This window comes from Mya arenaria, chromosome 8 (genome assembly GCF_026914265.1).
Source record: "Mya arenaria isolate MELC-2E11 chromosome 8, ASM2691426v1".
NCBI classification, from domain to species: domain Eukaryota; kingdom Metazoa; phylum Mollusca; class Bivalvia; order Myida; family Myidae; genus Mya; species Mya arenaria.
The window spans coordinates 4,739,888-4,762,167 of NC_069129.1; the positions used below are offsets into that span (position 1 = coordinate 4,739,888).

At 34.1% G+C, this 22,280-nt stretch overlaps 3 protein-coding genes across 3 annotated transcripts in view; 2 read left to right on the forward strand and 1 right to left on the reverse strand.

The window, feature by feature from the left end:
* The window catches only part of LOC128243513 (ATP-dependent RNA helicase DDX1-like), a 57,843-nt gene extending 56,132 nt beyond the window's left edge, over window positions 1-1,711 (reverse strand). Inside the window, exon 1 of the mRNA XM_052961322.1 lies at window positions 1,662-1,711. Coding sequence (XP_052817282.1) covers window positions 1,662-1,677 — 16 coding nt within the window. The 5' untranslated portion in view covers window positions 1,678-1,711. The remainder of the gene's footprint in view (window positions 1-1,661) is intronic.
* A 2,659-nt stretch (window positions 1,712-4,370) lies between these two features.
* Window positions 4,371-17,015, forward strand: LOC128243026 (60S ribosomal protein L14-like). Its single transcript, XM_052960493.1, has 5 exons — window positions 4,371-4,421; window positions 11,503-11,598; window positions 12,440-12,634; window positions 16,072-16,125; window positions 16,914-17,015. The coding sequence occupies exons 1-5, from the start codon at window positions 4,410-4,412 to the stop codon at window positions 16,980-16,982; spliced, it is 426 nt and encodes a 141-aa protein (XP_052816453.1). The 5' UTR covers window positions 4,371-4,409; the 3' UTR covers window positions 16,983-17,015.
* A 3,199-nt stretch (window positions 17,016-20,214) lies between these two features.
* On the forward strand, window positions 20,215-22,041 carry LOC128243024 (baculoviral IAP repeat-containing protein 7-B-like). The gene has a single exon (XM_052960491.1). The coding sequence runs from the start codon at window positions 20,316-20,318 to the stop codon at window positions 21,072-21,074; it is 759 nt and encodes a 252-aa protein (XP_052816451.1). The 5' UTR covers window positions 20,215-20,315; the 3' UTR covers window positions 21,075-22,041.
* The last annotated feature ends 239 nt before the right edge of the window (window positions 22,042-22,280 follow it).

Here is a 22,280-nt window from a genome sequence, read left to right on the forward strand (position 1 = left end):
TTCTTTCAAAATAAAATCCACCCAAACACCTTATTTATTTTATAAAGTCTGCATGAGAATCAAAAAAAAAAACCTTTGGCCTTATCCATGTTTGTTTCAACAAGTGTTTGACAGTTCAAGTTGATTTTGAAATGACCCCCAACTTCAGAGAACAGAAGATGCAGTGATTGGATAAAACAGCCTAACATATCACGTGATCCTAAACACCTTCAATTTATTCGGAATTCCTACAACGAGTGTGTATATTTAGCCAACAAGATATATGGGCTACAGAAGTTTCATAATAATTTGAAAGTAATAGAAATCTAGTCCATATATATGAGCTCCTGAACATGTATTGTTTCATTTAACTGACTATCCTAATATTAATACAGCACAGGATTTGTCCTTACTGATTCGGAATCCCTTACTCGACTGTAGTATGCATCTCAGTTAGTCTAAAATAATAGACGTGTTATACGGGATTCTTCCAATCCCTAACGTCTAAACGGGAATGTGCAAAAAACGGGGGTGTTTTAAAAATATTGAAATTCTTTTAAGTGAAGTATTTTATGTTTGAAATTGATCATAAAGAGTTATTTTCATATTTTACCATGTAAGTGAAATGTTATTTTGCACTAAACAAGCATTTCATGCATTAAAACAAGTTTAAACCTTTCCAACAAAACGAAAGTTGACTGACACTGACAAAAATTATGCGAAGGGGGACAACTCGTTACAATCGTAAGAACTCGGCCTCCTCCGACAAAGCTTCGAGATAGACCTCGTTGCACAATCGTAACAACTCGGCCATGGCCGAAACCGAGCGATTTAAAACTGTGCCCTGAAGCCTTGCAGGTGCCCTTCATGTATATATCGTTATGTTTTGACAGAATGAATTGAAGAAAAGCCGTCAAACTCATAATTGTAAGTTGGATATTTATTTTTTGTGTACGGAAATTATGAAAAAATAACATTATCTGGTAATATTTCTTGTTTTTATGATATTTTATAGACGCTATATGCTTTAACCCGGAATCCTGATCGGAATAACTACCCACTTTTGATACTAAACAATTTGTACGTGAAGGATTTGCCATATCAAAAATCTAAAAAAAATCCGTCAACGTACAATTATTTGGACTAGTTAGCATCTCAGTTGACTATATGTAGTCTCTATTTGAGAGATGTTTATGCACTCTATTTGATGTTTGTGAGCACAATGAATGTGTTCTGGATAAAAGAGAACTTGAACAACAAAATTGAGTGTTTCTGTGGGGTACGAAGAGTTCAAGTTTAGTATAAAAGACTGTTTAGGCCTGAGGGAACCAGGACACCCAAAATACACTTCCATTAATTATGCGTGCAATATTAGTAAGCTATTTCAAATATCAAGCACAAAATTATAAAACCACCACCCCCAGTTTTTCGACAAACCAGTTTACAAATTAAGGGATTAGAAAAATACCGTTTTAAATGTGTATTATTTTAGACTACCGGTGTCCCATGGGCGCCGCCATATTGGATTTTTGACAACTGTTAATTTATTCGATTTTTCAGTGCCTGGCATAAATGTCATTTAAAACATTCGATATCATATCGACACTGAATTTTTTTTTCAAAAATAACATCTGATACTTCCTACAAGCAATTGCTTTCTAAAGATATACAAACAAATATACCCTCAAATGCTGTCATTTTGCTGACGGATTTTTATCAGACTGGTTTCCGAAACTAACAAACAATCTATCAGCAAGAAAATTCACCGGAGTGTAGAACGCAACTTGTGTTTAATATAAAGCGACACAACTGTTTTTGCGATTTATTTTATAATGTGAAAAGATGTAGCCCGAGAAGACATTTTCATAATAGAACAATGGGGTTAATGATCTCTTTTCAGTCTAACTGTAGTTCTAGGAGTTTTAAAAGATGTTTCCCCTAGACCTTATATACATATGTAATATCTCCTTCTTTTGAAATACAGACAAACACTGTTCTATACCCGATTTTTATGCATCTATTATGGTTTATTTAGTAGGTTCAGAAGTTGCTTCCGCCAGACCATGTTTCATTTTGTAATACATGTATCTAATTGTTTGGGAATAAAGACAAACACATTTCTATTTTTTTTTGTTATGCAAGTTCTATATTATTGTTTCTGTACATTGTAACAACATATACACGTCACTCATCAACATGAACAGGTTATGTAAGCTCATTTCGTTGGCAGTAAAATAAGTTTATTTGCGTAATACGGACGTGTACATTTTACAAGATTGTATCAAATAGTTTTAATGAAATAGCTAGAATACTAGGCAGTGGAAATGCTTTTAATTGTATTTAAACGTTCTAATATAGTACTGATGTGTTGTACATGTACTTGTAATGTAACCGAACCCGGTGTGTGAGTGGAGGGCCCACAGGCTGGTCACAGCACCTTATGTTCGACTCTGTGTCAAGGAAGGACAGTTGGGCGTGAAAAATAACTGATAAGAGTTCAACTTTCTTGTGTTTAATTCATAGAACTTTATATGTTATTTAAAGGTAATGCAAACAATACTATGAAAAACATAGTCACGGTCTCCTAAGACCTAGCCGCTTAGACCAGCTAGTTTATATTTGGAGACTGGTGCTTGAGTTTAACTGTTTAGTTTACTTTTGCACAACACATGTATTTAAGAACCTACTACCTATCATCCAGCCGTATTTCCAACGTCCAATATATATTGCTTTCTGTATTTGTTATTTATGTATTTTGTATATACTCGTCAGATATAAATATGTTCCATTTGTCTTTTCTGTGGCCATCTTTGTATACATTATAATGTTTGTGTTTGGCTAAAGGCATGTTTTTGCTGATATTGTCAATAAACTGAAACTGAATTAATAGTTTTCTCTCTTCCTGTGGGAATGACAGAAAGTGTACTCATGTGACTCCAAATCCTGAACCCGCCCCTAGTACATGTATTGCGTTGCTCTCTGTGCCTTTTAAAAGGGTAACAAAATGTCAATGGCTTCGTAAACCATAATTTAATCGACGACAACAATGAAACATATATTAACACAAAAAAAACCATTAAATATGGGATTGAGAAGATGAAAAGTATTGTATTAGTTCGTGAACTTTATAAGATTCCCCAGAGAAGCATTGAATAAAAACGTTCCCTGCCATTAATGCACACTGTTAAAAACGATGATAATTGTCGTCAAGAATACTCCCGGAAATTAATTTACGATCATGTTACTTGTTTTCTGTCCGCAATTGTTCCTTTTTCGTGAAAGAAATGCACATCGAATTGTAATCAAAAAGATACAAAAAAGAGGACAATGTAATTTCGTTTCATGCATTGACTCGCCGATCCGACATGAACACTAAACAGTAAACACGTATCATATATTTTCAATGATCAAGGGTCAGCTTAATATATTTCATTGTACATGTATATAATTATATAGAATGTTTGAACTGTCCTGTTCTGCATCCATTTCTCTTCATGATTGAATGCTTGTTTGGGAAAAAAATGCATAATATTAATTATATTTTCAAAATATAAATCCTAGATTATGCTTTACACGGCGACTGACTACTACAACACGGGAATCAAATTAAAAATAATACAATTATCCCTCTTGAACACCCGAAAAGTTTCTACTACCTGTCAGATAAACGTTCTCCATCCACGACCTTAAATTATCTATATGTTCCTTGATGAAACAATTACATTCAATAATCTATTGTTTGGAAGTTACCGTGTACGTGTTAACCAGTATACATGTGCACTATATGTAATGGTACTTTTACTGTCTGGCTTTTGAGCTAGCTTTTACAGCAACGTGGTAACGTGTCATCCTGTTGAGAGAGGGGCTAATAACATCTTCTTCGTTCTTATAATCGTTTTGCTATGACCATGATGCATATCGTGCAGATCTATTTCAACTTTGGGTGAGAAATTATACAACAGACTGCAAAAAATTGCTTTGTGTGTCTGGTGGGAATGGAATGTAAGACATCTCGTTCTTCCGGCGAAAACAGTACAGCGTCGCTATAAACGCTAACTAGCTCAATATTTAGAATGTCATTCTTGCTGTTAAAAAGGTATGCACGCGCCTATATATGAATGTACACAAATATGAAGAAAATAAAGGTTTAGCTTTGTTTAAAACATGTTTTTAATATATTTTGGTTTAGGATAATGAAATGGTCACATAACCAAATAAACGAGTCACATAAAACAATAAACGTTCTAGGAATGTCTTATTGAATATAATTTATATAAACACATTAAAAAAACTGATCGATTAAAAAAACACACTAGGGGAAGTCACCGCTTCTTATGTCTTACGGTTTGTGTATTGCGGTAGAAATATAGTTGTATTTAGCCTCTCAGCAAACCAGTCTGTCAACTTCCTTTTCCGCTTTATCAAGCACGATGATCGGCCAGGTACTGAAAGTTAAGGCTTGATTTTGTGAATGTAGTGCTATAATCTGCACGGACCAGTCATGAAATTATCGCGCAATAACACGCTATTTTACAATTATTCGTTTTAAAGCGTCATATCTTTGAAGAATTCATATTAAAAATGTGTAGTTGAATTTCAAGTTGAAGCGCATGCTGTTCACACGTTGATTCAAGTTAAATAGTACCCTAGTCATTTCGTACCCTCTGATTTTTGGTCATTTCGTAACCTTCTGATTACTTTAGTAGACACTTGAGTTGTGAAGTGAGCCCTTAATTTGATCAGTAGGGCGGGCTCAGAGTAATCATATGTGCGAAGATGTTTGAAACTCATTCCGGCTTATGTGCGACATTAACAGCATGTAAACAGAGAAAAAAAAGTTTTGAATAACTGTTATTTGGGTTCATTTTATTATTGCAATACCTTTTTGGCATTGAAATGTAAATATATAAGTACAACTATTATAGTTTTTTTAAAAATGAGAGTGTTTATGAAACCACCAATGCATTTTATTATGCTATTTTCGAGACAATACTAATGGGCATGATGCAATAACACAAACAAAACCACTCCAGTCACAAATTGTTTATTATTATTTTCTGAAGAAGTACTTCCTTCTGTGTAAGAATTTGTTTATTTTAACCGTTTTTAACAAAACTATAAATGTACGACGCCAATCAATTGTCAACTGTTTTATTGAAAGTAAAACATGTTGGCAACACAGGTTGTCTTTAATTTACAAAAACACCATGAGAACAAAGCAATAGGAAACACAAAAATGCATTTAAGTTTATCAAAGTTAAGATCAATAAACCATGCAAAACATAGGAATGTAAGATATCTTGATCAAACATTATTTTGATATTAATTTTGGACTCGTAAATGGTTAATAAATGTCTCGTAAATTGCTATTTAGCATTTAAGTCAAAAGAAACATATTTCTGTTAACACTGATATTTTTTCTAAATATGATTGATATATTTGTTTAAAACAGATGTAAATAATTATCATTTGTGCTATTGATTTGTTTTATCCGGCATCAATAATGATGGTTTTTATCAATGAATTACACTGGGGTCATATTCGCGATACTAAGTATGAAATATTAACAGTTAAGCAGAATTAAAGAACTGTCCCTTGTTCAGGAAACAATTTTACAAAGAAAAATAACACTAACTTTGTAACTATGTTATTAACAATTGTGAACAGTATATGCAAACTATGTGTCCCGTAACTGGTCATTGAAACTTGGGGTTTCTATTTGGCCAACATAAATTAAAGGGTGTTTTCATTAACACTAAAGATTCTTTGTGTTTTCCCTGTGGGTCTAGGAGCCTCAATTACTTTCAATACATCGTTTCTTTTAAGCCATATCTTATCTGTGTTTCTTGGCCATCTGTAACGACCACTGACCTTACCACATTCCTCCATGCAGTTGACCTCTACCTCGTCATCCTCATCATCTATTTCTGTAACTTGACCTATGTAACGACAATCATTATACACAATCACTACATACTCTTTTTCTTTCAGATTCTCTCTAATTATCTGGTTTTCAGGGTTCTCTACATCATCATCAGCAGCAAGTGTTTGAGATGGCAAATCAATTACTTTTTCTGCATCGTCATCTGCATCCTGGTTATTTTGATCTTCTGGTGTGGGTTTAATTAGTTTTTGGGTAATCCATAGACATTTATCGTTTTCAACAAATCCATTCTCATTAAAACAGTTTTCACATACGCAGGTTGTTTCTCTGGTTCGAACAATGCCTGGGACAATTGAAACTACACTGTGTATCTTCATTGTACCTTTGATAGGTTTTATACATTTATTTTCTTTCTCAACTCTTTCTTGACTCTGTTCAAACTCTGTTTGCTCTATCTTATCATACTCAATTTGACTATCAGTTTGACTTGCCCATTTAAAAAAATCCACAGCATCCTGTATAATAATTTTCCCTTGTTTTACTGCGTTATCTGCATTGCGTTTCATAGTGCCGCCAATGCCATCGCATGGCCCCTTTCCGTGTCCGCTTTCAAAATACTGCCAGGACCCAGTTATGCCATGTGACTTTTCAAGATTACTTATGAAGTTGAAAATTGTCTTATTTCGGTATTGACTAGTCGGTGAATCCGTCCAAAAGTGTATCGCTTCCAAGTTGTCTACATACATCTTACCGGCAGCAATCACTTTCTCGACGATGGCCAATACCATACTTGCGTTGTGTTGTAAGACTTCTGAAACGTATACAATGCTTTTGTGTTCAATGGTTCCATTTACTCTTTTTTTGTACATAACTGTTGGGTGAAGTGTTACTGCTGTAGCATTCCAGTATGCGCTTTGTATCTCTTCCATATTCTGGCAGCAGTAATTTTCACTGAAATCCATTTGAACTAGGATATGGTTAGCTGGCAATTTATCTTTCATTACTTTTACAGCTTTGTATTGCTCTACTACCTTGTGTATGTGACCTAAAAACTCTGTGTATGTCCTCTTCATCATTGCCTTAAACTCTTCTATTGGAAGCTCCAAGTCGATCACTCTCATCTTTTGTTTTCCATCTTTCATTTTTATTCGCTTCCACTCTTGATAGCGCACAGTGGTATCCTGTATCTTGTCCAGAGTCTTTTCGAGTTCTTCATTGTTATGCATTTGCATAAATCTATCAGGACTGGTGATTGTTGTTACTTTATAATTCTTCAAGCACCTCAACTTTAACGCAAAGTTTTGGTGCTTTTGGCATAAACAAACGCTCCTAGATGAGAAATTCACATGTGCTATTGATCTAGGTTTCTTATTGTAGAATGCAGAAAGTGATATTTTGTATGTTGATTCAGCAAGACATTTTGTGTGTAGATTATACATATAATCGTTTAATACACGTTTCTGTGCTTTTTCTGCCCCTACTTTGATTGCATCAGCTTTGCCTGGTAATAGTCTAGAGTTGTCATCTCTTGACAGGAATTCGTGTATTTCTCTTGTTACAGTGTTATTTATCATTGCGTTTCTTGTGCGTTTTTTTATATGTGCAACAGATTTTGATATGTTGTTTAGTCTTCTACGATCAAGAAGTGTACTTGTTCCAAGTGCTCTCTTCATTTTGTATTTCTTGATAATCTCGCCTGACACGACTCTCATCACTACATTTTGGTTGTTGGCTTTCTTTGCCTCCTTGATTTCTTCGCTCAAACACTCAGCAAATAATATCTTTTTTCGGATATCTGGAACATGTTTGGGTTCTAATCCAGCATCTTTCAAAAGCTTGTCGGATTTACTTCTTGGTGTTAATGGCGCCTTTTTCTGTTTGCTTTCTAATCGATTCAACCGTTTGCACACAGTATTGAGCTTTCTCTTCAATGATTCATTTTCGTCTTGTAGTGTCTCATTTTTTCGATACTGCTTGGCCAGCGCTCTAGACACTCTTTTTCGCCCGCATGACTGTCTACTTGATTCTTTTGGCATCCCAAAATTCATCTTGACTGTTAAAGACTGTTCATTTGCTGTACTGACAGTACTGCTTGAAACACCATTTTCATCTTCAAGTGAATCAATATTCTGACTGCTTTCTCCAACCTCCTGTGTGTTTTCCTCGTGGGCAATTATCTTACGTTTCTTTCTATACGTTTCACAATGCTTCCTGTTTAATTGTCTTTTATGAGCCTGCTTCTCTTCGCTCAACTCTGATATTGGTACAAAATATCCCTTTACTCGTTGGTTTTCTCGCTTAACCCTTTAGCGCATGTATACGAGATAGGCCGACATAGCTCATTACCAGATGTATACGCATTTGGCCGACCGTATCCATTACTGGATGTAAACGCATGGCCCGCATATTTCAATAGGGTCATTTCAATATTTCAATTTTGCATCTTTCTTTTTGTAAACAATATCCCGGATGTTTATAAAATTAAAGTTTAACCTTTTGTGTATTGATTTTCCCTTGAAAATATCGTCTGCTAAATTGAGAAGGTGTTTATACTCCCAATCGCAGGTGTGATATCCCATTGTGACGTAATAAGACCACGAGCTAAGTACTGTATGGAATTTCCCCCAAATTCATTGATGCGTAAATCATTCAATATATTACGTCAGTTCAGTTTACTATTAAAATCAATTGAGATTATATTTACTTAAAGGTAATATTTTGTTTACAAACAAAAAAAACAATTAGTAAATGAGAAAATGATGGGTAAATTTTCTGTGAAGCTTATATAATGTCCATCATAGTTTTGGCTGTAAAATAGGTCATGTGCAAGCGTTTTGTTTGATCTAGATCTTTTTATTCATACCGGAAAATCATTTATCGGCTTTCTTTTTTTGTAAACAATTTTATGAGGGGGTAATAAAGTTAAACAGACACCTTGGACTGGATCTCTCAGTTGGATGACACCGGATATTCCTGACATATTTCGTGTATTAATACACAAGAACATAAATTGTCGGCTTTTTAATCCAGATGGGTCTTTTTTATGATAGGGGTAATAAAAATTAGATCGATCCCAGCATTTTATTACCCTTTGATTTAATGCAATTATGACATTTCAAAGAAATGTTACAAATCCATTTTGAAAATACATTCACAGCTGAAATAAAATAATTTAATATTTCATCATTGACACCATTTATTAGATAATTTAATTATCTATAAAAAATGAATTCACATAAAAAAGATTTGGACACAATTATTTGGAGTAACATTGATTTTAAGGTCATACTGCTGTATTCATTTTCTCATTTTCAAATATCCAGAAAAGTACCTATGCAGATAAGGACTGCTTATCAGTAAGATGGCTATTGACTGGGAGGTGTAATCTGGCCACTTGTCTATGTGCTAAAGGGTTAAACCACTCTTTGCCCAATTCAGCCTTTTTTCTTGCTCGATATTCCTTCATTCTTTGGGCCTTTGACTTCGCCATTCTACAATAGAAATATTTTTTTTAGTTGTCATTTGTGAACATTTTTGTTATAAATGCACAAGCTTGTAACAATATAATGGTGTATCATTGCTATACTATTATTCTTTACCCCTTGGAATAAAAGATAACGACCCAAAACTCTTTTTTAAACCAACAATGCCCAGTAGAAACATGAATTTAAAATATGACCATTTACGGGACACAACTTAACCAGCATTCATTTCATACAGTTCATAAGTTTTTTTACTTAGTAAAAAATATTTAGAGTTTAATTTGAAAATTGTCTTATAAATTCCATAATTAAAAATAAAAAATAAAAACAGGATACAAAGAAAGACACTTACCCTTCGCTTTTTTGTTATTGTGAAAATCCACTTCCAGAAAATGGCGGATCCAAAGTTATGACATCATGCACAACTCATACATGACGTCATTACACAAAAAAACCCAAACAGAATGTTTTAAGCAGAAAGAAACAATTTAGAACCAACATAATTGTTTTACTTGACTCGTAACTGGTGGCTCGTAAATGGTTTTGAAATAACATTTAATTGCTTTAGTGGCAAATTATATAACCTAAAGATGATAAAAATAGTATTTTTATTTAAAAACAACCCCTATTAAGTGCTATCAGTGATATGCGTTCTTGTCCAACACTAGCAAGTGTACTTGTTTCTGAATTATATGATTGTCTCGTAAATGGTTTTTGAATTATTACGCCAATAAATTTAAAATTTGATAACAATTCTTGAATTTAAAATCAAAGTGTTATCGGAAAAGTATTGTTATAACTTTATTGTGATATAAAAGGTTTATTTTAAATGTATCTAACAAACAATTAAAACAATCTTGCATTCATACAGGCATTCTAAACAACAGGACTCGTAACTGGTTTCAATTTTGAAGACATCCAGATATCAGCTATTTTTAGAGAACTGATGTACGCTACCTTCACAATGTTTTCTTTTCAAAGTATATCAATGCATTTACAATTTTTAAAAGGTAAGCAATCTTAAAAACCTTATATCCTTCAAAAAAATAAACGCATTATAAGAAAACAAATTTTGGCGAAGACACAATTTTTGTTAACATCCAAATTTCAGACTATATTTATGTAACAAGTAACAATATATACCTGTTCATGTTGCATATCGTTTTTTTCTAGTCAGTTTACTAAACCTGAATTTGCTGTTAAAATTCGATTAGGTGCCAATATTTTAGTGTGTGCTGTTTTAAACCCTGAAGACATCAAATGTCGCACTTTAGCTGGAATGAGTGTTGAGTTGTGGTATTTGTTTAATTTTCTTTGATAATTCTGACTTAACATTTTTACAAGTGACCATTGTAACAAACTGCTATATCAAAGTTAAGTTTAAAGTTTATTCATATGCAAACAGGGTGTACAAACATGAGGAAATTATAAAGACCAAGTATAATACAGATATGAAAACTAAGTATACTTTGAGTTGATAGTTGTCCGAGAGCAATGATATATAGAGGTTTAAATGCTACCAAATATAATTACAATGATCATTAATTAGAATTATGATTATGCATGATAAATCATTTGAAAAAGAAAAATCAATATTATGCCAATTATCAAAATTCTCTGGGAGAGTATTTATATACAACCTATAAGTATATGTCATGGGATAGTAGTTTAATCATGGAATTATATATATTTTGGTATTCATTCCCAAGCTAATCCCCGGTACAAACAAAACTATATCATTTTATTATACACGCGTTACTTCGGAAACAATTGAGCCATTGGACTGTTACATGAATTTCAATAGCTCAAAATTCAACTTTTATTTGTACTTGCATGGGAAAACCCAGTTATGTGAATTCCGTGCTATATATATTCTCTAATTCTTGTACACCAAAGTACCACGTTTACTTAAAAAAAATCACACTAGGTTTTGATTTTTTTTAAATAATAAATATTAAAGGTAACAAAATGACTGAAAATCAAACGGGTATGAAAGAAATAGTTCCCCATATGTTTTTAACCTGGCTGTTTTTGAATGAAATTTTTCTTAAGTGTTCTATTTTTCAACATATTTAATTGTATTTAGACAAAATGCATAAATCAACGAAAATTGTTTTTGTCATTTCATTATATGAATTTATGTTCTGTTGGTTGTAGGAGCGCTGCGTTGAGATTGGGCGTGTTGCCTACATCGCATATGGAGATGACAAAGGAAAACTTTGTGTCGTCCTTGACATAATTGACCAGAACAGGGTATACTATTTTTGGCCAGGCAGTAAATTGTTTCATGAATTTTCTCCCAATAGGGAGGTTTAAAAAAATAAAAGGTTCATCTTTCTTCTTCCTTGGCTGATACTCTTTGGAATAAAATTCTATTAAACTGATCTACTGGTGTATAAGCACTTACACAATTTCATTATGATTGCTTTAAGACTTTGTTACTGGGGAGCTTTTGTCAGAGTGACATTTTAATGAAATTTCATTGTTTGGTGAAAGAAATTTTACAATGTATAAAAATACCATTCCAGGAGCATACGAAGAATAGATAATCCTTTCATAACTAGAGTATTTCACCTGGGAGCAGGATTGTTATTAGTCCCGGATCTCACATTGAATTTTTCTAGTGTTAATTTTTAAAGATGCACTGTTGCTCCCAAATAAGATGTACAATAATTAATACAAGGTTTATTTTACCGAAAATGATGAATGAATATCGAAAACAATGGTTTAATTTTATGAAGGATACTGTAATTTGAAAGAAAGGTGCAGACAATACAGTAATTCTACCTTATGAGACCATAGTTAATCGCAGTAAATCTTTAAGGACACCATTCATATAATATTTTTGCGTTTCAACCAATAAATACAATTTTGTTATCAGTAATTATTATTTTGCATAAATGCATTATTAAGTACGAAGTTAATGGTTTTTCTATCAAAATTTGTGTTATACATGTGTATATATTGATTTTAAATACAAATGTCACTTTAACTGTATTATGTAAACAACGCTATTATAAAATAAAAGTAAATCATTTGAAGAACTATTTTTATTATATGATGAATGTCTCACTCTGAAATACAATATTCACAGGTCTTGGTTGAAGGACCATGCACTAATGTTGCCCGCAAGGAGTTCAACATGAAGGCCATCCAGATGACCCAGTTCCTCCTGAAAATCCCACACTCATGCAGACAGAAGGTTGTCCGTAAGGCTTGGGAGAAGGAGGAGATCACCAAGAAGTGGGGCGAGACCACCTGGGCACGCAAGATTGCCTCTAGAGAATTGGTGGGTTAACTGGTTGAATCAGCTGGGATTAATGCTAGAATGTACCAAAACCTTTTGTCATGATATTTGGCATTATGATTAATCCAACAAATGTAGATTCCCTTTTTCATGCTGATTTTAGCTGAAATAGAAATGCTTGTAGAAGCAATTAATCCTTTGCATTTTGTGTATTATTTCACAATACCATTAACATGAAGACACCATGGAATCTAAAAAATAAAATAGTGGTGGTGTTTATTCTTGCAAAAGTAATTAAATATTATGTCCAACTCCTTTTAGGATAAGGCTTAGAATATCAAAGGGCAATACATGTATATGCCATGATAATGTCATTTGTCAATAAAACTTGGCAATGATGAACCTTTTCTTTGATAGGAACTGCCGGCTGATGGCTGTGCTGATAACTTTATTCTGAAGCCAAGTTATGCACTTAAGTTAAATGACAGTTTAGTTTGTCTTGATAGATATATTCCAAACTATTGCTGAGCGAAGTTTAATTCCCAGTAATAAGATTCAATAGATAAGAAGATGAACCTTTTCTCTCATAGGAACTACTGTCTTAAGCCAAATTCATAAATTTGTCTAATGAAAATGTTTAGTTTTTCTTGATAAATATATCATACTACTATTTCTGAGCAAAGTTTAATTTCAAGTGACAAGATCCAGTTTATGATGAACCTTTTCTTTGATAGGAACTGCCGGCTGATTGCTGTGCTGATAGTTTTTCTCTGATGCTGGTCTTGTCCAACTGTTGTTTTTATTGGTTATAAAAAGTATATGTGCAGAGATTTTGTTCAAAATTATTTTACTGCCTACTGTTCTTTTCAATTGGGAAAATATGCCCTATAAAGTTAAGTCCAAATATTGGGAAAATAAGAACATGATTATTTTGCTCGTAACAGATTGACATGGTTGTATAACTATTTTTTATCTGTTTATAACACTTAAAAGTAGTATGAATTGTGCATTTATGAAACTACTCCTGACACATATATGGAATGGTTGTCACTCTTGTTTTTGTGTATTTAGTTTTGTACCTAAAAATACATTGAGACACTTAAAATAAACATACATATCATTTTCCTTTGAGGCAGTGAAATTGCTGTTGTTTAACGAAGATAATAATCCACTGACCATGACACTAATTTCATGTAAAATGTGTATATTTCATTACAACAAGCAGAACAAAATAGAAACTAAATTAAAAAAAATAAATACCAGAAAAAGAACAAGATGGTGCAATTTCAGCTATTTGTGAGGTTATCTGGACCTGATTTTTTACCAGACATAAGATCAGATATTCCCTGAAAGTAAGTTAGCAAGAATGTCTTGAATGGAAATATTTTCAATGAAAATATGAAGTTAAGTTTAAATTCAAGGTAAGGAGAAGTTTAGGTAGTAGGGAAAAAGTTTTCATTTTGGGGAAAAATATACAACTTTTGGGGAAAGAGGGAAAAGGGCCAATATTTGGCCCTTAAATTATCGATGATTTTTTCCTCCATTGATACATTCCTGCAGTTATCGAGGTTGTGTATCATTTTTCAACTTTGCGATTTACTTAACTTTCCAAAGCACTAGTAAATCATGGTGAACATGTATCAAAATTTCTGATTCTCTTTAATTGTAATTGTAAACAATTCTACCACAATTGATTTTTATACCTTTGAATGAAAAGCTCATGTTAATAATATCAATTTGTAATGAATTGTAAACCGGACTTGGCAATGATGAACCTTTTCTTTGATAGGAACTGCCGGCTGATAGCTGTGCTGATAATTTTATTCTGAAGCCAAGTGCATAAATAAATCTGTGCTTTTTTCACCATTGGGTGGATGGGATTAACAAGCTGGACAAAATTTGTATTTTTGAATCATGAATTTGGGAATTTCAACTGCTATGAAATTGACTGAATGCTTGGGGGGGGGGGGGGGGGGGGGGGGGGGGGGGGGGGGGGGGGGGGGGAAATCGATAGAAAGGGTAAATCTTCCATTGGTTTGGGTCTGGATATTTTTTTGATGAATTTTTTAAAAACAATAATGGAATTTGGAATATGTTGCAGCATTGGGTTCTGCCCTTGATTAGCCATGAAAAACACTGTTATAATATGAAATAGAATTGTTTTATTTATGTCTTGATAAATACAGATTTATAATTTTGGTTAGGGTTAATTAATTCCCAGTGACAAGATCCAGTTTATGATGAACCTTTTCTTTGATAGGAACTGCCGGCTGACTGCTGTGCTGATAGTTTTTCTCTGAAGCTGGTCTTGTCCAACTGTTGTTTTATTGGTTTTGGAATCTATTGCTCAGACTTGGCAATGATGAACCATTTCTTTGATAGGAACTGCCGGCTGATAGCTGTGCTGATGACTTTATTCTGAAGCCAAGTAAAGATATTTTAACGAAATGTTTGCCGTGGTAATTATTGTTGAATGGCAGGTTTCATTAAGGCCTTTCTTAAGGCATACCATTGGGCAGATTTTCTGATCCATACAAAAGATAAAAGATATCTCTGTGAAACACATTTGATTGAGAATTCTCAATTTGGACAAGTTTTAGTTCCAATCTGGTGCAGAATTAAACACTTGTTTAAAAAAGTCCCAAGAATTGTTTTACAATGAAAACATCCAGTATATGATGAACCTTTTCTTTGATAGGAACTGCCGGCTGATTGCTGTGCTGATAACTTTACTCTGATGCTGGCCTAAGGATATTAGTAGTGGCAAAATTCATTTACATTTAAAACGTAGAAAAATCTCAGCAAATGATGAACCTTTTTCTTTGATAGGAACTGCCGGCTGATTGCTGTGCTGATAACTTTATTCTGAAGCTGAGAATAAAATAATAGAAACGGCATAAGGCATTATTGTAACACGCCACTCTGACTGTCAATGCCTCTGTACTACTTCAAATTCAGTATTTTTGCTGCACATCCGGACTCGTTCAATTGGTCTCCTAAAGACCCATTAGGCCTTAAAAAAAATACATTTGGTTCGGGTTACCCGACCCTACCGGAATAGGTGCCGACCCTGCCGTTTTTATAGTCAGTTTGAAAAAAATATGAAAACTAAAAAAAATAATTGTATAATCATTATTTCATAAAGTTCATGCACACATCTTTGTCAGGCTTCATCCGGTTACTCCAGTTTCACTCACAACACATGACCACACTCTCACACTCGTGCCATTTAGGATGATAAATATACTGTTGGAATAACTTGTTTCACAACAAGTATAAAATAAGTTTAAACTAGGGAAATTGGGGAGTCAATGGGACACATTTAAACTGATTTGAAAATGAACCCCTCAAATAGATAAGAACAGCTTCAACCATTTCTAGGTGTCCGGTCCATACTTTTAAGGCTCGTTCAATGATGCGAATTTTGTATATCAGTAATAATCACTTTAATTATTGTCCAATTAATTATCTATTTTCAGAGGGCGAACCTTACAGACTTTGACAGGTTCAAGTTGATGAAGGCCAAACAGTGTGTAAGTTGATAGTTGAGTTTGATTGACCTTTACTGGTAGACGTTATTAGTTTCTTTCCAATTATTGAAATTATTGATTATAATGGAAAAATGATCGTTACAGTTAAGCACATTAACAAATTTTAATTTTGAGTTTGTCAATGTCATGATCAATTGTTGAAAACATTCTTGTAAGAGTTGTTGAAATTACTGACCATTTGGGTCCCCTTTTTCGTCTTTTAGAATTGGACACTTCCTACAATAAATGTCATTCCATTTATATATTTCTTCAACTTTTAATTGGTCATCAGATGAATGAAAAAAAACACTGAACAGATTTAAATAAAATTAGCCAGAACATGCATAAGGAATGTGTTGAAATGATAAGAAGAGACCAAGATGCAACATTCATAGATTATAGTGTTTGTACACATAAATGTAAATGATGAATTATCATAATCATTGTTTATTATTAAATGATCGTTAATTAATCAATGATAATCAGTGGTCTCATTCCTGGCTCTAGCGCTTGCTTATATAAAGATTAACCGGCGTTTAAGGTGGAGAGAATTTACATTCTTGGTCTGATGAAGAGGGACTAGTTGACTTGAACATAATAAGAGATAATCAAATTAAATTGTATGTACTGATACCTATCGATAATCAAGGACTCGCAATTTGTTTACTGTATTGCCTCCAAAGTCACATGTTTAGTAATGAAGAAATATGAATATGAGGGACCATTGTTGTATTTTAGGTGGAGGCGAGTGTAATGTCACATGGTTTACAGTGTGTGCTTTTCTTTTTCAGAGAAACCGCATTGTCAACACTGAATTTGGCAAGCTGAGAAAAGCAGCAAAGAAGGGGGCAAAGAAATAAACTGTACATTATGAATAAATGTCATCTCTCAGATATCTTGTTTTTTCATTGTTTTTTACCAGGTTATTAGACGGATGTTTGTTGTATTGCATGCAAGTGACTTCAAACTCGCCTATTAAACTGAATAACTTGAGAAAGGTTATATTGTGAACAATCTTGGATTATAGGAAGAGTTGATGGGGACCCTACATGGGATTGCGTTTGAACCCTTCGGTTAAGTTCATTGTTAAAAAAATGGTTGAAACTGAGTTTTTAGTTCTAGTTGATACAAATTGGTGTATATGAAGAGTTAATGAACACCTATATGGGATTGTTTGGTGCCCCTAGAGTCCAGGTGACTTATTAAAATTTTAAAAATGGTTGAAACGGAATATATTGAGTTTGGGTTGACAAATTGTGCCCAAACTTAATATTGAAGAGTTCATAGGATTGTGTGTGGGCTTCTATGGCCATACCAAGGTCATTAACTAGAAATAAAAAAAAATGGTTGAAACTGATTATCTTTTGTTTTGAGTTGACACTGTGACATGGACCACACTTGTAGGAAGACTTAAGAGACCTTTCATGTATTGCGTTCGGTCGAGGTCACTGTTACAAAAAATAGAACAAATGTTTGAAACTAAATATCTTGCGTTTGTGGTGATATGTAGGTATAGAGACCTTTCATGGGGCATCTAGGAGCGAGGTAACTACTAAATAACAGATTGAAACTTGATACCAGTTTGGGTTAACATGTGTCTAATATATTGAAACTTGATAACCAGTTTGGGTTAACATGTGTCTAACCATATATACGAATAGTTAATGGGATTGCGTTTCGGGCACCTTTGGTCACTTGCTATGTTACACAAATAGAAAAAATGGTTGAATCTAAATATCTTCATGTGACCAGAATCTGTATGCTTCAACATATATGTAGACATAATAATATTAGGCCCTCTTCTCAACAGGCTTCAAGTTCTCTTATCAATCATTGAATACCTAGTTTCGTCGCATTGCATTGTTTCTTATTGAGATTTATTTCAGTTAGGAAGTTGTAATTTTAGAATATTTAGTGATTTCTCTGCATTTTATTGAAACATTGATTTGGTCATTGCCTTAAGTTGGTATCAACAATGTAAAGACATAAAAATTGGCCAGAAAATGTTACCTTGGTTCATATATTGCCAGAGATGATACACACATGTATAGCAAGGCCCATAACTCTTGTCTTGAATTGTTCGAATTTGTTTCACTGAGCCATTATTGCTAAATGATTCAATACTTGAATAAAATGTGTATTTTGTAACTTAGGTGGTTTTAAATATTCTTTCACAGGTAGGGTTTATTTTGAGTGCTGAAATTGTAATATGCAATAAGTTATAAGCTACCGCCCTCTATTCAGGTATGAATTAATAATTCTATTAAGTTTATAGGTTTTCCCTTCAGTTTTACAAACATGGACAGGTACTTGACTGACAAACTGTCTAGAAATAAGAGTTTTAGAGGACACACATTTTATAGTAGTTTTCGAAATTAACAGCATTTTATCACTCCGAGAAAAAAAGTAATAAGGGCCTTCCACAGTGCATACGTGGGTGGAGAAGGCCAAACAATAATTGGTACATGTGTTCAATATATAAAGACCACGTGTTGCGTGCACATGCAGGACACACCTCGATCTCTTGCTCATACGCATTATGGAAAGCTACATAATTATAATAAATTATGTAATACAGTGTAGTTGGTCGTGTCTGGGTTGTAACTTGGTCATGCACTGAAGTATTTTAAAATAAAATGGCACAAGTGTTTCGTACATTAAAGTGGTGTTTCGTGCAAGACCCACGACCCTTCCTCTCAGTTCAAGGTCGAACTTGAAGAATAGTTTTATCGTTATTGAAGTCTGCATCTATGCACAAAAAGAGCCAGTCATGTCCAGGCTGTAATTTTGTCATGCAGGGTGGGATTTCAAGATTACTTGGCACGTGCGGTTCAGTTTATGAAGACAACGTGTCGGGTGCAAGACTAGCGAACCTACCTCACAACTCTAGGTCACGCTTCAGGTTTAATCATTATGGATACTGCATGTATACACATATGACATAGTTGGTCGTGTACGGGCCGTAACTTTGTCATTCACGGAGGGTTTTAAAATAAATTGGTCCGGTACATACGAACAACATGGCGGGTACAAGACCCACGTCCCTTCCTATTACTGTATAACTCCTCCACACTTGACATCGGCCATCATTGAGGCCGACATACAGTTTATGATAACTCTTTCTGAATGAAGGCATTTAAGTAATCACATAATCGAAAGGAAGGCACTTAAAACTTGTCACTTTCTAAGACTACTCTTATTATTAAAATTATTCCCTTTCCTTGATTATATGAATTTGTCTAAAATATACCCAGGGTTAATGATAGCCAGATAAACACAGCATTAAAGTACAATATCATGTTTCATAATGGATATGGATTTTTTCAAAACATGTCTTTAACTGAGTTAAAAAAATAACCGAGCATAATGCATAAGTCAATTGTAACCACGCCCCCCCCCCCCCCCCCCCCAGGTCCGGGGAATGGCGGTGACTTTTTTCGGTCCAGCCAACCCCGGGTAAAATCCCCGCCCTGCAGGGACGAACTGATGGTACAATCCCCGCCAAATGCCCCCTCACCCCAGGGACCCTAAGAAGGCCCATTCCCCGCTAAATTTTGCGCAAAGACAAAACCACCGCATTCACCCGTCACTGCGGGGACACCTGAAAGATATAAACACGGCCCATTTCCCCGGCTATCCCCGGTATAACCCCCGGACCTGGGGGCCATGATTACAATTGACTGGTGCATAAAAGGTTTTAAATCGCAACAATATATAGTTTCGTTTATTATATACCTCTTGTGGTAGTTTATCAATATAGATTATGTAGTTGTTCAAAACAAACTATTCTCTCTCGTTTTTAAAGAGATTTAATTGTTTTCTTTAGCCATATAAAGACGTTAACTAATATATCAACAGCAAATATTAGACATCAAAACAGCGTATTACAGAACGGGGAAGTAACTGCAGGGTAGAGCTTGAATATCCTATGTTGCGTTTATCTCTCCTTACGGTTTCCCAGATATGCTAAATTACTTGATGAGCTGGAATCCCAGTTCATAAAATTCCATGTTTTGTAATATGGGTTTTCCCCGATATGCAAACAAGAAAACTATTCCGCTGAACTCCCAGTCTATTTTTCCATACTTTGTAATCGCTAGGATTTCATAGTATGACAGTATCGTGACTTCAGTTTCCATAATAAACGGCCAAGTTCTGGTTATAAAGGAAAAGCAGCTATCTCACCAACAATAATGACGAGTTTTTCTCAGTTGTCAGTTGTTGAACACCGCGGTGTTAAAGATTTGACCGAGGACGACGAAAATGTCCTGTCAGTACGACAGTCTCGGAAGAAGAACAAGGGAAAGTCACCTGAGCGAACGGGACATCTTGAAGGTCAATCAACGGAGGAACAAATCGCCGAACTTAGGGGTAACATGGGGATTATTTTGGACGTAAGAGCGACATGTCCGGGATACGCACAGAAGGAAAGCCGTTTAAAGTCGTTTAAGAAAATGCGCGAGAGGAACGGACACTCTGTAGACATTCTTGCGACTACCGGACTGTACAGGACTAAAGATGGTTCGACTAAGTGTTTCCACTGTGGAGTTTTTATAAACGTTCCCGAAGGAGCTGATCCCTGGGGATACCACATCACGAATTCACCTTTCTGTGCCCATATGAGGATGTGCAAGGGGGACATGTTTATAACAAAAGTTCTTAAAAGTGGAACAGACATAGCAAAGGAAGACATACCGATTTCGTTCAGGAAAAGCAGCTCAAAACATCGAACCTGCAGTCCAGATTTCACTGAGGCTCTTGAAGAAAATCAGAGACTAAAAGAAAATATGTTATGTAAAATTTGTTTTGATGATATCGCCTGTATAATTGTGTTGTCTTGTGGCCATATGGCATCATGTTCTCAATGTATATCTGCTCTCAGAAACTGTCCGATTTGTAGGTCAGAGGTTAAAGGGACAGTGCGAGCGACACTTGTGCCTTCAGGGGCGTAATCTAGACTGTTGTGATTACGATGTTTTTATAAAACATATGTTTTGCTTATGCTCATACCATGATGTTGACTATATGTAGAGTGTACGTGGTTGTTAGCTATGTATTGCGAATATTCACTAAAGGTAGCACACCAGTAATGAAAACCTATACTTTTAACTCTTCAATGTTGATGCATTATCTACACATCTTTTGAGGGTTTCAAGGTAGAGGTCGAATCCATCTAGAAACACACATATTTTTTTTCTTTATTTCTCATTGTTTTCATTAGCTTACATCTTTTCACAGAACATTTTTTTGTTCTTTTTAACTTAAAAGAAATTAAGTTCATTTCTACACATTAAAATTAGCTTTTTGAAGATTTTATTACTTTTAGGCCGCCTGCTGAAAAAGGTAGTTCGGATTTTCATACTCTATTTATTTTAAAATGAGACGGTTAAACATTACGATTTTTTGGGAAAATGTTCCCAAAAGGTTAAAGTTAATTACTAATAAAGAACAGATCAAGAATATTTCTAGAAATTGATGATTTTGCTTTAAAACGTCTTTGTTCAATTTTTTACGCGGTCAAAACAGTATGTTAAAGTGACACTCTTATTAAAAAATCAATACATACACATGTATAACAAACATCATTTTTTGACTGATAAACTTTTACTACTTACTAAATAATGCAATTATTGAAAATATTAATTACTGAAAACAAGATTGTAACCGTGTATTTAATAGCAGAAAGCGAAAAACATCTTTTAAGGAATATTCAAACACTATTATTCATTGTGGTAAATCTTATTTGAGAGTGCATCTTTAAAATTGTCATACCATATAGCTATTTCAGTACAGTTTGATTATATTTGTTGATGATGTGATAAAAGATCCTTTCTGAAAGCAAATATATTACTTGTTATCCTGATATCAAATTATTAAAATTATTATATAATATATAAAAAATAAATGAAATGAAGTATTTTTCTTGTCTCTTGGTTGTTTTTATAAAAAAAAAACTTAAATGGGGGTAAAGTAGTTCAAGTCTAGATAAAAAATGTTTATCGGTAAAAATGGTTTAAATTTTGTTTTTGAATACAGGAAATGATACCGTGACTTTTAGAAATAATCAAGCTGATCATAGTTTGAAATGATGCCCATTAGGGTCGAACTACCTTAACTACTCGTCGCGCTGTGCTTCTAAGGCACCCGTAGTTCGTGAT